The sequence below is a fragment of the Oncorhynchus mykiss genome, chromosome 25 (genome assembly GCF_057628025.1).
Source record: "Oncorhynchus mykiss isolate SJ-2025 chromosome 25, ASM5762802v1, whole genome shotgun sequence".
Lineage (NCBI taxonomy): Eukaryota > Metazoa > Chordata > Actinopteri > Salmoniformes > Salmonidae > Oncorhynchus > Oncorhynchus mykiss.
This window is the reverse complement of record NC_143046.1, coordinates 65,918,324-65,930,962: the sequence shown is the minus strand read 5'-3', so window position 1 is coordinate 65,930,962 and position 12,639 is coordinate 65,918,324. Positions and strand designations below refer to the sequence as shown.

Here is a 12,639-nt window from a genome sequence, read left to right as displayed (position 1 = left end):
GACACACCTACTCATTCGAGGGTTTTTCATAATTTGTACTATTTTCTACATTGTCGAATAATCGTGAAGACATCAACACTATGAAATAACACATATGGAATCATGAAGTAACCAAAAAAGTATTAAACAAATATATTTGATATTTGAGATTCTTCAAAGTAGCCACCCATTGCCTTGATGACAGCATTGCACACTCTTGGCATTCTCTCAACCAGCTTCATGAGGTAGTCACCTGGAATGCATTTCAATTAACAGGAGAGCCTTGTTAAAAGTTAATTTGTGGAATTTCTTTCCTTCTGAACGCGTTTGAGCCAATCAGTTGTGTTGTAACAAGGTAGGGGTGGTATACAGAAGATAGCATTATTTGGTAAAAGACCAAGTCCGTATTATGGCAAGAACAGCTCAAATAAGCAAAGAGAAACGACAGTCCATCATTACTTCAAGACGTGAAGGTCAGTCAATCCGGAAAATGTCAGTAAATTCAAGAACTTTGAAAGTTTCTTCAAGTGCAGTCGCAAAAACCATCAAGCGCTATGATGAAACTGGCTCTCACGAGGACCGCCACAGGAAAGGAAGACCCAGAGTTACCTCTGCTGCAGAGGATAAGTTCATTGGAGTTAACTGCACCTCAGATTGCAGCCCGAATAAATGTTTCACAGAGTTCAAGTAACAGACACATCTCAACATCAACTGTTCAGAGGAGACTGCGGGAATCAGGCCTTCATGGTCAAATTGCTGCAAAGAAACCATTACTAAAGGACACCAATAAGAAGAAGAGACTTGCTTGGGCCAAAAAACATGAGCAATGGACATTAGACTGGTGGAAATTTGTCCTTAGGACAAAGATTGTGAGTTTTTTGATTCCAACCGCCGTGTCTTTGTGAGACGCAGAGTAGGTGAACAGATGATCTCTGCATGTGTGGTTCCCACCGTGAAGCATGGAGGAGGAGGTGTGATGGTGTGGGGATGCTTTGCTGGTGACACTGTCTGTGATTTATTTAGAATTCAAGGCACACTTAACCAGCATGGCTACCACAGCATTCTGCAGCGATACGCCATCCCATCTGGTTTGCGCTTAGTGGGGCTATTATTTGTTTTTCAACAGGACAATGACCCAAAACACACCTCTAGGCTGTCTAAGGGCTATTAGATCTTAAAGGAGAGTGATGGAGTGCTGCATCAGATGACCTGGCCTCCACAATCACCCAACCTCAATCCAATTGAGATGGTTTGGGATGAGTTGGACCACAGAGTGAAGGAAACGCAGCCAACAAGTGCTCAGCATATGTGGAAACTCCTTCAAGAATGTTAGAAAAGCATTCCTCATGAAGCTGATGGAGAGAATGCCGAGAGTGTGCAAAGCTGTCATCAAGGCAAAGGGTGGTTACTTTGAAGAATTTAAAATATAACATATATTTTGATTTGTTTAACACTTTTTTGGTTACTACATGATTCCATTTGTGTTATTTCATAATTTTGATGTCTTCACTATTATTCTACAATGTAGAAAATAGTAAAAATAAAGAAACCCTTGAATGAGTAGGTGTCTCCAAACTTTTGACGGATACTGTATATTATTAAGGGGAAAATAAATAAATTCCTGTTTTTATCTCTCATTTGCATTCAATTGTAGTTTCTTTGTAAATTGATTTATTCCAGTGTGTGGATCATGTTATTGCATATTTCTTTAATCTCTGTAATAACAGCATGTTAAGATAGCTAGTAAAAATGTCTCCTGGTGAAAACATGCATCGATCAAATTTACCACAATCACTATTAATTACACATTACAAATGACAGACTTGCATTCTATAAAAACAACACACAATGAATGTATATTTCACCAAGCCCTCATGTGCTAAATATTTTGTTTTACATAAGTGAGTAAATAGCCTTATAGCCAGTATGGACATTTTCTTTGCAATAACTTTTTTTGGAGGGAGAAACACAACAAAATAAAAATACAAATAATCTTATGACCACTATGACTACAGAAAGTTGGAAAAATAGACATCCTCAATAAATACAGGGAAGTCATTCATATTCCACTTACAGCACGACTTTAATGTATAATTTACAACACATTGCACATTGTGTAGGCTACCTGGTGTATGGCAGTGACTGAAGAACTGGTAGTCTCTATACTTGATTTACAATTTGAGGATGGATTATTTTCTCTTTATTGGATGGAAACGCTTTCTGTCGTTTGTTGAATCATCCTTACACATTTTTTAGTAAGGTTATCTAATAGGAGAGTATTTTTCTTTAGGCAATTAATGATTATCAAGTACATTTATTTGGATAAATCACAAACGTGGCATGATATTCTAACATAATAGTAAATGTAGCCTATAGTCTACGTCCATCTGCATGGAAATGACAGAACTATCCATAAAACTATAGTTAATCAATTATAGAGTTATTAATATATTTTTAGACAAGACGAACATAACAAAATGTTACAGTGCAGCTTGTAATCTGTAGTGAAAAGTAGTCTATAAGTGCTCATTGAGAGTTTTTGTATGTCAAATGTTTAATCAATAAGCCTAAAGTGTGCCTAAGATTTGCTTAAAAACACAAAACAAACGTGCCTTTATTTACTGAGTTAATGATATACACAAAAAAAACGTACAGAATTCAACATAGCTGAAATCATAAGCAACCAATTAATTTGCATGTGGACAATGCTGACATCAACTAACAATAAGGTCAACAATCATAGCCTTTAGTTGTGAAACTAAGGATGTAGCTGCGAAATGTAGGCTTAGTTGTCATCCTGAGAATGTCCCAAAGTAAACGAGCACACAGAACGCGCACCTTACCTGTTGCGTGGAGTAGGGTCGAGTTGATACACTGGTTGATACACTGAAAATGAATGTGATGAGAGCTGGAGCTACTGTCAATGCATCAAAAAGAAACAGGGGCGTGGCCTCGGAGTTGACTCAACTCTGAGGCCAAGGATGATTTTTTAAATTTCATTTCAACGTTATTTAACTAGGCAAGTCAGTTAAGAACAAATTATTATTTACAATGACGGCCTTCCCCATCATTCAAAACAAATACTCAATAGAACTAATTAGTTGAGCTCATATTAGTTGTTTAATAGATATTATTTTGTCATTTTCAACAAATCTATGTATTGGCATAATATGGCAATATTTCAGAGTGGTGAGTTTGAGGACAATTTGCAAGAAAACTGATTATGAAATGAGAAGAAACTGTATGCTACAAGTTGTGTTGAACTGATAGGCACTCACTTTATTGAGTGTAGACTAGATATCACATTATCAGTGATTTAATGGCCCTACCATTTTTTAAAGCTATAAACTGACATAAAATACAAAATAATAATATTATTGTGTAATTATCCAATCCTATTTAGGAATAGATGAGGAAAAATCAAACATGCATTATGCAAATGTATTGTAAGTTATTTTCACTCACTGAGCCATTAGCTTTTCCACAGTGGATCCTTTTTTGGGACATCCCTGTGATCAATCCCCTCTTTAGTTGTGGCTCTTGGTTCCTCCCACACTGCTTCCGCCTTTAGCAGGTTTTGGCGTACTACAGGGGAGGAGATTCCCTCCCGCCGACAGGTTGCTGTCATTACAGACACCATGTTATCCTACTCCCGGTGTCTCACCCGGAACTTCGGTCGTTCTCTCTCGGTCTTTCGTCAGGTAGGCATTAGATAAATGGAAAACTTTCACGCGGAGCTTCATCATGCTGCTGCCAACGTTGAGGTCTAGGTTAGCGAGAGGTGTAGAAGCGCCGCCGGTTGAGCAGTAGGCCTTCACATTGCAAGCCAAGGACAGCATGACACCCGATTCCCCGGCAAGACATTGGTTCAACCCGGTTTTGAATTCTAAAGCAATATCTCCCATATCATTTGATTATAGCTAACATTTTATTTGGTTTCACGAAGTTGGCTAGTTAGCCAACCAGTGGTTTATTTATCTAACGTTACCAAGCTACGATATGTTGAGGTCATTTGAGAGCACACAGCTATTTTTTTGTGATGATAGACTGTTGTATTTTGCCTAGTTAGCTAGCTATATTTTGAACAAGCTATGTTCTTTTTTTATTCAGATTTGACATCATATTGACTGTCCAATCTTTGCATAACTGGATTAAACAAACCAGTCGAACTCTCAAATACACAGATGACAGCCCTCTATCAATCTATTTTCACTTGGTTATATATTTAGTCATAGTAGCTAGTTATCCCCTAGCAGTCTGTTTGTATAATAGTGTATGCCTACATTGTTTCCATGGTTTGAAGTCACGGATTGGTACAACACGCATGCATTAATGGCGCTTTCAAGACAACTGTGAACTCGGTGAAAACGAGGTCAAATCATCACGTCGGTGATGTTCAGGTCGCAGGTCTGAGTTCTCGAAAGATGCCCAAGTTTCCGACTTGGAGTTCCGACTTGGATGAACAATCAACTATTTTTCCAAGTCGGAGGTAGTTTTTCTCCTAGTTCCCAGTTGACTTGAACGCTAGGAAGTCGGAGAGTTCCGAGTTCCCCAGTTTTTTTTCAACGTGGCAGTAGCCCTCCCCCACTACTGACCTTTGACTGGGGAGATACAGTATGTCAAAGTCTGTCTGTCAGACTGTTCATGTGAACATTGTAAACATGGTCCTTGGTAACAAACACCTGTTGTTGATTTGATGCATTTTCACTCCCTCGTTTTAGAAGGGGGGGGATATAACATATGCATATGATATATATTTTGAGTTGTTTAATGATTACTTTATATTGATAGCTAACAGGTTACTGTTCTCTTTGACAGGGAATCAATGTGTCTGCACGGCGGGCTGTGCCAGGTGAGTGTTTTGAAACTGCATGTTAATTACAGTAGTTGAACCCAACTCTTTATACTGAACACAAATATAAATGCAACATGTAAAGTGTTGGTCCCATGAGCTGAAATAAAATATACCAAAAATGTTCCATATGCACAAAAAGCTTATTTCTTTAGAATGTTGTGCACAAATTTGTTTACATCCCTGTCAGTTAGCATTTCTCCTTTTCCAAGATCCACCTTAAAGGTGTAGCATATCAAGAAGCTGAATAAACAGCATGATCATTACACAGGTGCTGGGGACAATAAAAGGCCACTCTAAAATGTGTAGTTTTGTCACAACACAATGCCACAGATGTCTCAAATTTTGAGGGAGAGTGCAATTGGCATGCTGACTACAGGAATGTCCAACAGAGCTGTTGTTAGATAATGTAATGTCAATTTCTTTACGTTCTGCGTTGTAAACTACTTCAGTGGGAAAATACTCACCTTCGATGGCCGCTGGAGAAGTGTGCTCTTCACGGATGAATACCAGTTTCAACCGTACAGGGCAGACGTATGACGTCGTGTGGGCGAGTGGTTTGCTGATTTCAAAGTTGTGCCATGGTGGCGGTGAGGTTACGGTATGGGCAGGAATAAGCTACGGACAACGAACACAATTGTATTTTATCAATGTCAATTTGGATGCACAGAGATACGTGACGAGATTTAGAGGCCCATTGTTGTGCCATTCATCCGCCGTCATCACCTCACCTGCACGGCCCCATGTCACAAGGATCTGTACAAACATTCCTGGAAGCTGAACATTTCCCAGTTCCATGGCCTGCATACTCACCAAACATGTCACCCATTGAGCATGTTTGGGATGCTCTGGGTCGATATGTACAACAGCGTGTTCCAGTTTCCGCCAATATCCAGCAACTTTGCACGGCCATTGAAGAGGAGTGGGACAACATTCCACAGGCCACAATCAACAGCTTGATCAACTCTATGCAATGGAGATGTGTCACAGTGCGTGAGGAAAATGGTGGTCACACCAGATATAGACTTGTTTTCTGATCCACCGCCCTACTTCTTTTTAAGGTATCTGTGACCAACTGATGCATATCTGTATCATCAGTCATGTGAAATCCATAGCCTAATGAATTTGACTAATTTCTTTATTTAAATTAATTTGTGTTTTTTAATGTAAACTTTATTTAACTAGGCAAGTCCAGTTAAGAACAAATTCTTATTTACAATGATGGCCAAACCTGGACGATGCTGGGCAAATTGGGCACCGCCCTATGGGACTCCCAATCAGGGCCAGTTGTGATACAGCCTGGATTCGAACCAGGGTGTCTAGTTACACCTCTAGCACTGAGATGCAGTGCCTTAGACTGCCACACCACTCGGGAGCCCTATATGAACTGTAGCTCAGTAAAATATTTGAAATTGTTGCATGTTGCCTATTTATATTTTTGTTCAGTGACTTTTGAGATTCTGCGCTAGAACTGAGTACTGCTGTCATCTGTCCTGCAGGATTGTCAGCTAGCTGTAGTGTCACTGTCAATAACCCTACGTAAGTATTATAGCTACACCATTGACCTGTCTTCTCATTGAAACATTGCTTTAGCTGTGTTTTAGCCTTGTATTATGCAGTTATACTTTCTGTATTGACTGTATTTTATTTGTAGGAAATGTGAGGCCAGGTCCAGCATCTTCCAAATCAGATACTTCAAGACATCTGTAGCTTGCAGTATGTATTTTCCTGGACTCCCATCTGTTTATTTGACCCTTGTGATCTAAGCAGTAATGTGATTCTGTGTAACACTACAAGAGTTGTATTAAGTCAGTATTGTGTTGTCTCCGTCTTTTAGGGAATGAAGTCATCACAGTAAAGACACCTGCATTTGCAGAGTCTGTCACGGAGGGGGATGTGAGGTGGGAGAAAGGTACAGTAACTTATGTTTGTCTCTGATTCTTGTGCTCATTCAGATCTACCTGGTTGCAGCCAGGTAGATATTTCTGTTTGCCACGCTTAATGCAACTGTCTCTTTACAGCGGTTGGTGATTCTGTCAAAGAGGATGAGGTGGTTTGTGAAATTGAGACGGACAAGGTATTTAATGGTCGCTGAATCACCCTTTGAGCTGCCATTTTCACAACAGCCTTTTATAGTAAACTAACAGTTAACTGTAGATGGTTAGAATAACAGACCCACGGAAAGTTTGATGTATCATGCATGGTCCTTGATGTTTTGTCTCGACCCACAGACATCCGTGCAGGTGCCGTCTCCTGCTGCTGGGGTGATTGAGGAGCTGCTGGTCCCTGATGGGGAGAAGGTCGAGGGAGGACAGGCTCTCTTCAAACTCCGGAAAGGAGGTCAGTACCACTGAGTTTACCATGTCTATGGTAGGACCACATAAAAAATCTTCTAAATTCAAGACGCATGGGAGATGTTGTGTTTACAGAGCTATTAGATTATACTTACAAATTATACTTACCTACAAAGTAAACACATTGCTATTGCCTAATGCATTCTTATACCTTTCTCTCCTCAGCTGTTGCTGCCCAAGCTGCAGAGGCCCCAGCAGCAGTAGTAGCCACTCCTCCACCCCCCCATGATGCAGCCACAACGCCCTCTCCTTCTCCCTCTGCAGTGGGCCCCATCCCTACCACTATGCCCCCAGTGCCACCCGTCCCACGAGCTGCCATCTTTGCCACACCAGGTTAGTATGTCAGCCACTCAATGAACTCAATGTCAAGTGAGAAGTATTTAACCTGTCCAGTGTTTACTGTTGATTATGGAAATAGGATAAATCACTTGGCCCTTGCCTGTTGACAGTGACACTTGGTAATGGCTAAGAAGAGGTGGCGTGGCACTAACAACTCCTGTTCACCTGTCTGTTCGGTACAGTTTCAGCCATCAAACCCACTGCTGCTCCTGCTGCCCCAGCCGCTGTCACAGATGGAGGGGGTAAACCAGTCAGGACAGAGCACAGGGTGAGGCATCATAATCAGGAATACTGCAGTAAAGGAACATTATTCTTAATATTCACAATGGCTCAGACCATAGTGTTGGTATACAAAAACAGTGTCTGATAGAATGCATAGCTGTTGTGATGTTTTCTCTTAAGGTAAAATATTTCTGTGAAAATTCTTTAAATATTTAGTTTTTCTTTTTTTTCTGTCTCAGGTGAAGATGAACCGTATGCGTCTGAGAATCGCCCAGAGACTGAAGGAAGCCCAGAACACCTGCGCTATGTTGACAACATTTAATGAGGTCGACATGAGGTAGGCAAAAACAGAATAGCTGTCCTACATAATCAAGCCCTATCTCTAGTAACATAATTAGATAGGAAATAGGTCTTAAAGGAGCTGATTACTCATCCAGAACATATTAAACATTACCACTACACTTTCAGTACAACAGATTCACTTACATAAATGTATACATTTATATTAGGGATTATATGTCCTGTCTAAAATAAAGGTGTCTAGATAAAGTAAAGTCAGAAGTAGAGAAATGCTATTCAAGCTGAGGCCATACAGATAATGATTAGAGATTGGAATCTGCTCAATGGGATACGCTTTTTAAAGCCAGATCTCCTCTTAAACGATGGAATGTAAATATTTGGTCCTAATATTGGTGAAAACAAAGATAAGATTTCTTAAAACAGGGGCTTTATTCATTTACAAGGAAATTACCCCTGGACTAAAGATTACACTTTGAGGATTTATTTTCCTTTGCAAATGTGGGGTGTCAGCTTTCAGCTATTCAGGGGTTTCTCTGCATCCTATTTGAATTGGCATTGATGGTCTGGAAGAAGACTTCCAGGCCTGGGCTCATCTATAGCCGAAGGAGCAGTCAGACCTGGAGACCAGAGACCTGCGCTCTGAGTGGACGAGCTGCCCCAACCGCTATGGGTTTTTATGACAGGCCAGTAAGATTTAGAGGGTTTTGGAATGTGAAGATTTTTATCGCTTCTTCTCTCCTTTCTCAGTGCCTTGGGAGAGGCTAATGCCGTTAGCGAAGAAACTTTAGAGTTTAAACCAGGTTAGAGACAGGAAAACAAACAAATAGAGATACAAGAGGCCCTTTTCATCATACAGAGGAGAAATGAGCAATGGTGAAACATTAGCCCAGTGTCAATAGCACTCGATCACCATGACCTGGAGAAGCTGAACTTTAACTGAAAAAATGAGTATCGTTTTTTAAAGTTTGGTTGAAAAGATTGAGTGTAATGCATGTTTTCGATCGATATGAGAGCCTAATTCTCTCCACAGCAACATCAGTGAGATGAGGAAGGCCTACAAAGACGCTTTCCTGAAGAAACACAACATCAAGCTGGGCTTCATGTCTGCATTTGTCAAGGCTTCAGCATATGCTCTGATGGAACAGCCTGCCGTCAACGGAGGTGGGCTCTTCTTTCTGAGAAGTTGCTTTACTTGTCATATGAGTCTGAATAAGGCAACACACATTTTGTATCCACTGGTATCAGGCGTATGTGGTTAAGTTGGTTAAGAACAGGAACGAGATTTACATAGACAACCGTGCTTAGTGTGTACTCCACCAATGCCTCTCTGGCCTATTTAAACTAGCCACAGTCAAGAAGTGGTTAATTTTCACTCGTAAAATTGTCTGTGGGCCACCTCCCCACAGACACAAAAACGCTGTATGCTTCAAGGAAGTGAATCATAGAAGCCAAAGCAGACTGTACTCTCAAATGGCCACCCGGCAAGTGATACCGGAGCTCCAGGTCTAGGTCCAATAGCCTCCTTAACAGCTTCAACCCCCCCCTGTTTTTACACTGCTCCTACTCACTGTTTTATTATCTATGCATAGTCACTTTACCTCTACCGAAAGTTTATTAGTATTTAAAATGTTCAAATCCCTTTCATACCGTTTATATTTTTAGTCATTGACGACACCACCAAAGAGATTGTGTACAGGGACTACGTGGACATCAGTGTGGCTGTAGCAACACCAAAGGTAATGCCGATGGTTGGCTACTCACTCACATTGAACACTTTTACAACAGGGCTAATATACAGTACCAGTCAAAAGTTTGGACACACCTACTCATTCAATGGTTTTTCTTTATTTGTACTATTTTCTATATTGTGGAATTATAGTGACGACATCAAAACTATGAAATAACACATTTGGAATCATGTAGTAACCATAAGTGTTAAACAAATCTAAATATGGAATGCTGCATCAGATGACCTGACCTCCACAATCTCCCGACCTCAACCCAGATGAGATGGTTTGGGATGAGTTGGACCGCAGAGTGAAGGAAAAGCAGCCAACGCGTGCTCAGCATATGTGGGACCTCCTTCAATACTGTTGAAAAGCATTCCTCATGAAGGTGGTTGAGAGAATGCCAAGAGTGTGCAAAGCTGTCATCAAGGCTAAAGGTGGCTACATTGAAGAATCTCAAATATAAAATATATTATAATTTAACACTTATTTTTGTTTACTACATGATTCAAATGTGTTATTTCATAGTATTGATGTCGTCACTATAATTCCACAATGTAGAAAATAGTAAAAAATTATGAAAAACCCTTGAATGAGTAGGTGTGTCCAAACTTGACTGGTACTGTACATGAACCAAAACTCAGAATATCTAATGTGTCCTGTCTCCCAGGGCTTGGTGGTGCCTGTCATCCGTGGAGTGGAGGGAATGAACTTCGCTGACATTGAGAAGACCATCAACGAGCTGGGGGAGAAGGTAGGATAACATGGTTTTCTCTGTACTTTATGTTTGGACTTTGTGCATCTTCTAAGTTGATGATGTTGATTGCAGGCTCGTAAGAATGAGCTGGCCGTGGAGGACATGGATGGAGGAACCTTCACCATCAGCAACGGTGGCGTGTTTGGATCCATGTTTGGCACGCCCATCATCAACCCTCCGCAGTCTGCCATCCTGGGAATGCATGGTATCTTCGAGAGGCCAGTGGCCATCGAGGGCAAGGTTGGCTCTGTTCTGTAGACTTTGATTTTACACCATATATTGTAGATTCATATCTCAGGAGAACTCCTTATCATAAACTCAGCAAAAAAAGAAACATCCCTTTTTTAGGACCCTGTCTTTCAAAGAGGATAATTTGTAGAAATCCAGATAACTTCACAGATCTTCATTGTAAAGGGTTTTAACACTGTGTCCCATGCTTGTTCAATGAACCATAAACAATTAATGAACATGTACCTGTGGAATGGTCGTTAAGACACTAACAGCTTACAGACGGTAGGCAATTAAGGTCACAGTTATGAAAACTTTGGACACTACAGAGGCCTTTCTACTGACTCTGAAAAACACCAAAAGAAAGATGCCTAGGGTCCCTGCTCATCTGCGTGAATGTGCCTTAGGCATGCTGCAGGGAGGCATGAGGACTGCAGATGTGGCCAGGGCAATAAATTGCAATGTCTGTACTGTGAGACGCCTAAGACAGCGCTACAGGGAGACAGGATGGACAGCTGATCATCCTCACAGTGGCAGACCACGTGTAACAACACCTGCACAGGATCGGTACATCCGAACATCACACCTGCGGGACAGGTACAGGATGACAACAATAATAATCTCAACGCTGTGCGTTACAGGGAAGACATCCTCCCTCACGTGGTACCCTTCCTGCAGGCTCATCCTGACATGACCCTCCAGCATGACAATGCCACGCCATACTGCTCGTTCTGTATGTGATTTCCTGCAAGGCAGGAATGTCAGTGTTCTGCCATAGCCAGGGAAGAGCCCGGATCTCAATCCCAGTGAGCACGTCTGGGACCTGCTGGATCGGAGGGTGAGGGCTAGCCCCCCCCCCCACACCCCCCAGAGATGTCCGGGAACTTGCAGGTGCCTTGGTGGAAGAGTGGGGTAACATCTCACAGCAAGAACTGGCAAATCTGGTGCAGTCCATGAGGAGATGCACTGCCGTATTTAATGCAGCTGGTGGCCACACCAGATACTGTTACTTTTGACCCCCCCCCCTTTGTTCAGAGACACATTCCATTTTTGTTAGTCACATGTCTATGGAACTTGTTCCGTTTATGTCTGTTGTTGAATCTTATGTTCATACAAATATTTACACATGTTATGTTTGCTGAAAATAAATGCAGTTGACCGTGAGAGGACTTTAGTTTATGTGGAATAGAGACAAGAAGCAGTTTGTCTCTGAAGCTCCTCTTCCTCTGCTGCAGGTGGAGATCCGCCCCATGATGTACGTGGCTCTGACGTACGACCATCGCCTCATCGACGGCAGAGAGGCGGTCACCTTCCTGCGTAAGATCAAGACTGTGGTAGAAGATCCCAGAGTGCTGCTACTGGACATGTGAGCCAGCCTCCCCAGTCAATGGCTAAACAAACCAACCTACCGCCCTTCACACGCAGCAGCTATACCTGCCTGATTAACCTAAACTGCAGACGTTTTGTGTTGGTTAACTAGGAAAAGGGATACTTGAATAGACCAAAAGGTGCATTGGACTTATTGCATGGGCTGAAATTGTAAAAAAATGTATGCTAAATGTTGTGTGTCTGGGGCAGGGAGTGGGTGTTGTACATCTCAAAGCACCATTTGCTATTTTCTACCTACAATAATTATAATATAAATGGCAAAAAGTTGCATTAAGTATTTTTCATGTACTTTTTCTGAGAACAATTGTAGCCTATCAGAAGATGGACTGTGAAAACACTATATCCTAAGATGTTCATGGTACAGGTTATTGATGCTTTGTTACACTGATGAAGTGTCAGGACCCAGTCATCTCATTCACGCACACTTAAATTCTGTTTATGCTGTGTAAAAAAACAAAACTATTTAAAGACAAGATTTCAAGGTTTAAAAAC

At 41.3% G+C, this 12,639-nt stretch overlaps 1 protein-coding gene across 1 annotated transcript; it reads left to right on the top strand.

Annotated features, from left to right (window-relative positions):
• The first annotated feature begins 3,467 nt into the window (after positions 1 to 3,467).
• Positions 3,468 to 12,638, top strand: LOC110505539 (dihydrolipoyllysine-residue succinyltransferase component of 2-oxoglutarate dehydrogenase complex, mitochondrial). Its single transcript, XM_021584826.3, has 15 exons — positions 3,468 to 3,680; positions 4,798 to 4,831; positions 6,331 to 6,370; positions 6,486 to 6,547; positions 6,669 to 6,743; positions 6,853 to 6,908; positions 7,063 to 7,171; positions 7,351 to 7,518; positions 7,707 to 7,792; positions 7,986 to 8,083; positions 9,077 to 9,207; positions 9,709 to 9,782; positions 10,444 to 10,527; positions 10,603 to 10,770; positions 11,994 to 12,638. The coding sequence occupies exons 1-15, from the start codon at positions 3,618 to 3,620 to the stop codon at positions 12,126 to 12,128; spliced, it is 1,383 nt and encodes a 460-aa protein (XP_021440501.2). The 5' UTR covers positions 3,468 to 3,617; the 3' UTR covers positions 12,129 to 12,638.
• The last annotated feature ends 1 nt before the right edge of the window (position 12,639 follows it).

Coding starts and splice junctions, on each gene's coding strand:
- LOC110505539 (XM_021584826.3), top strand. CDS start 3,618: ATGTTATCCTACTCCCGGTGTCTCACCCGGAACTTCGGTCGTTCTCTC. Junction 9,208..9,708: donor ACAGCCTGCCGTCAACGGAG/GTGGGCTCTTCT, acceptor TTATATTTTTAG/TCATTGACGACACCACCAAA. Junction 9,783..10,443: donor TGGCTGTAGCAACACCAAAG/GTAATGCCGATG, acceptor CCTGTCTCCCAG/GGCTTGGTGGTGCCTGTCAT.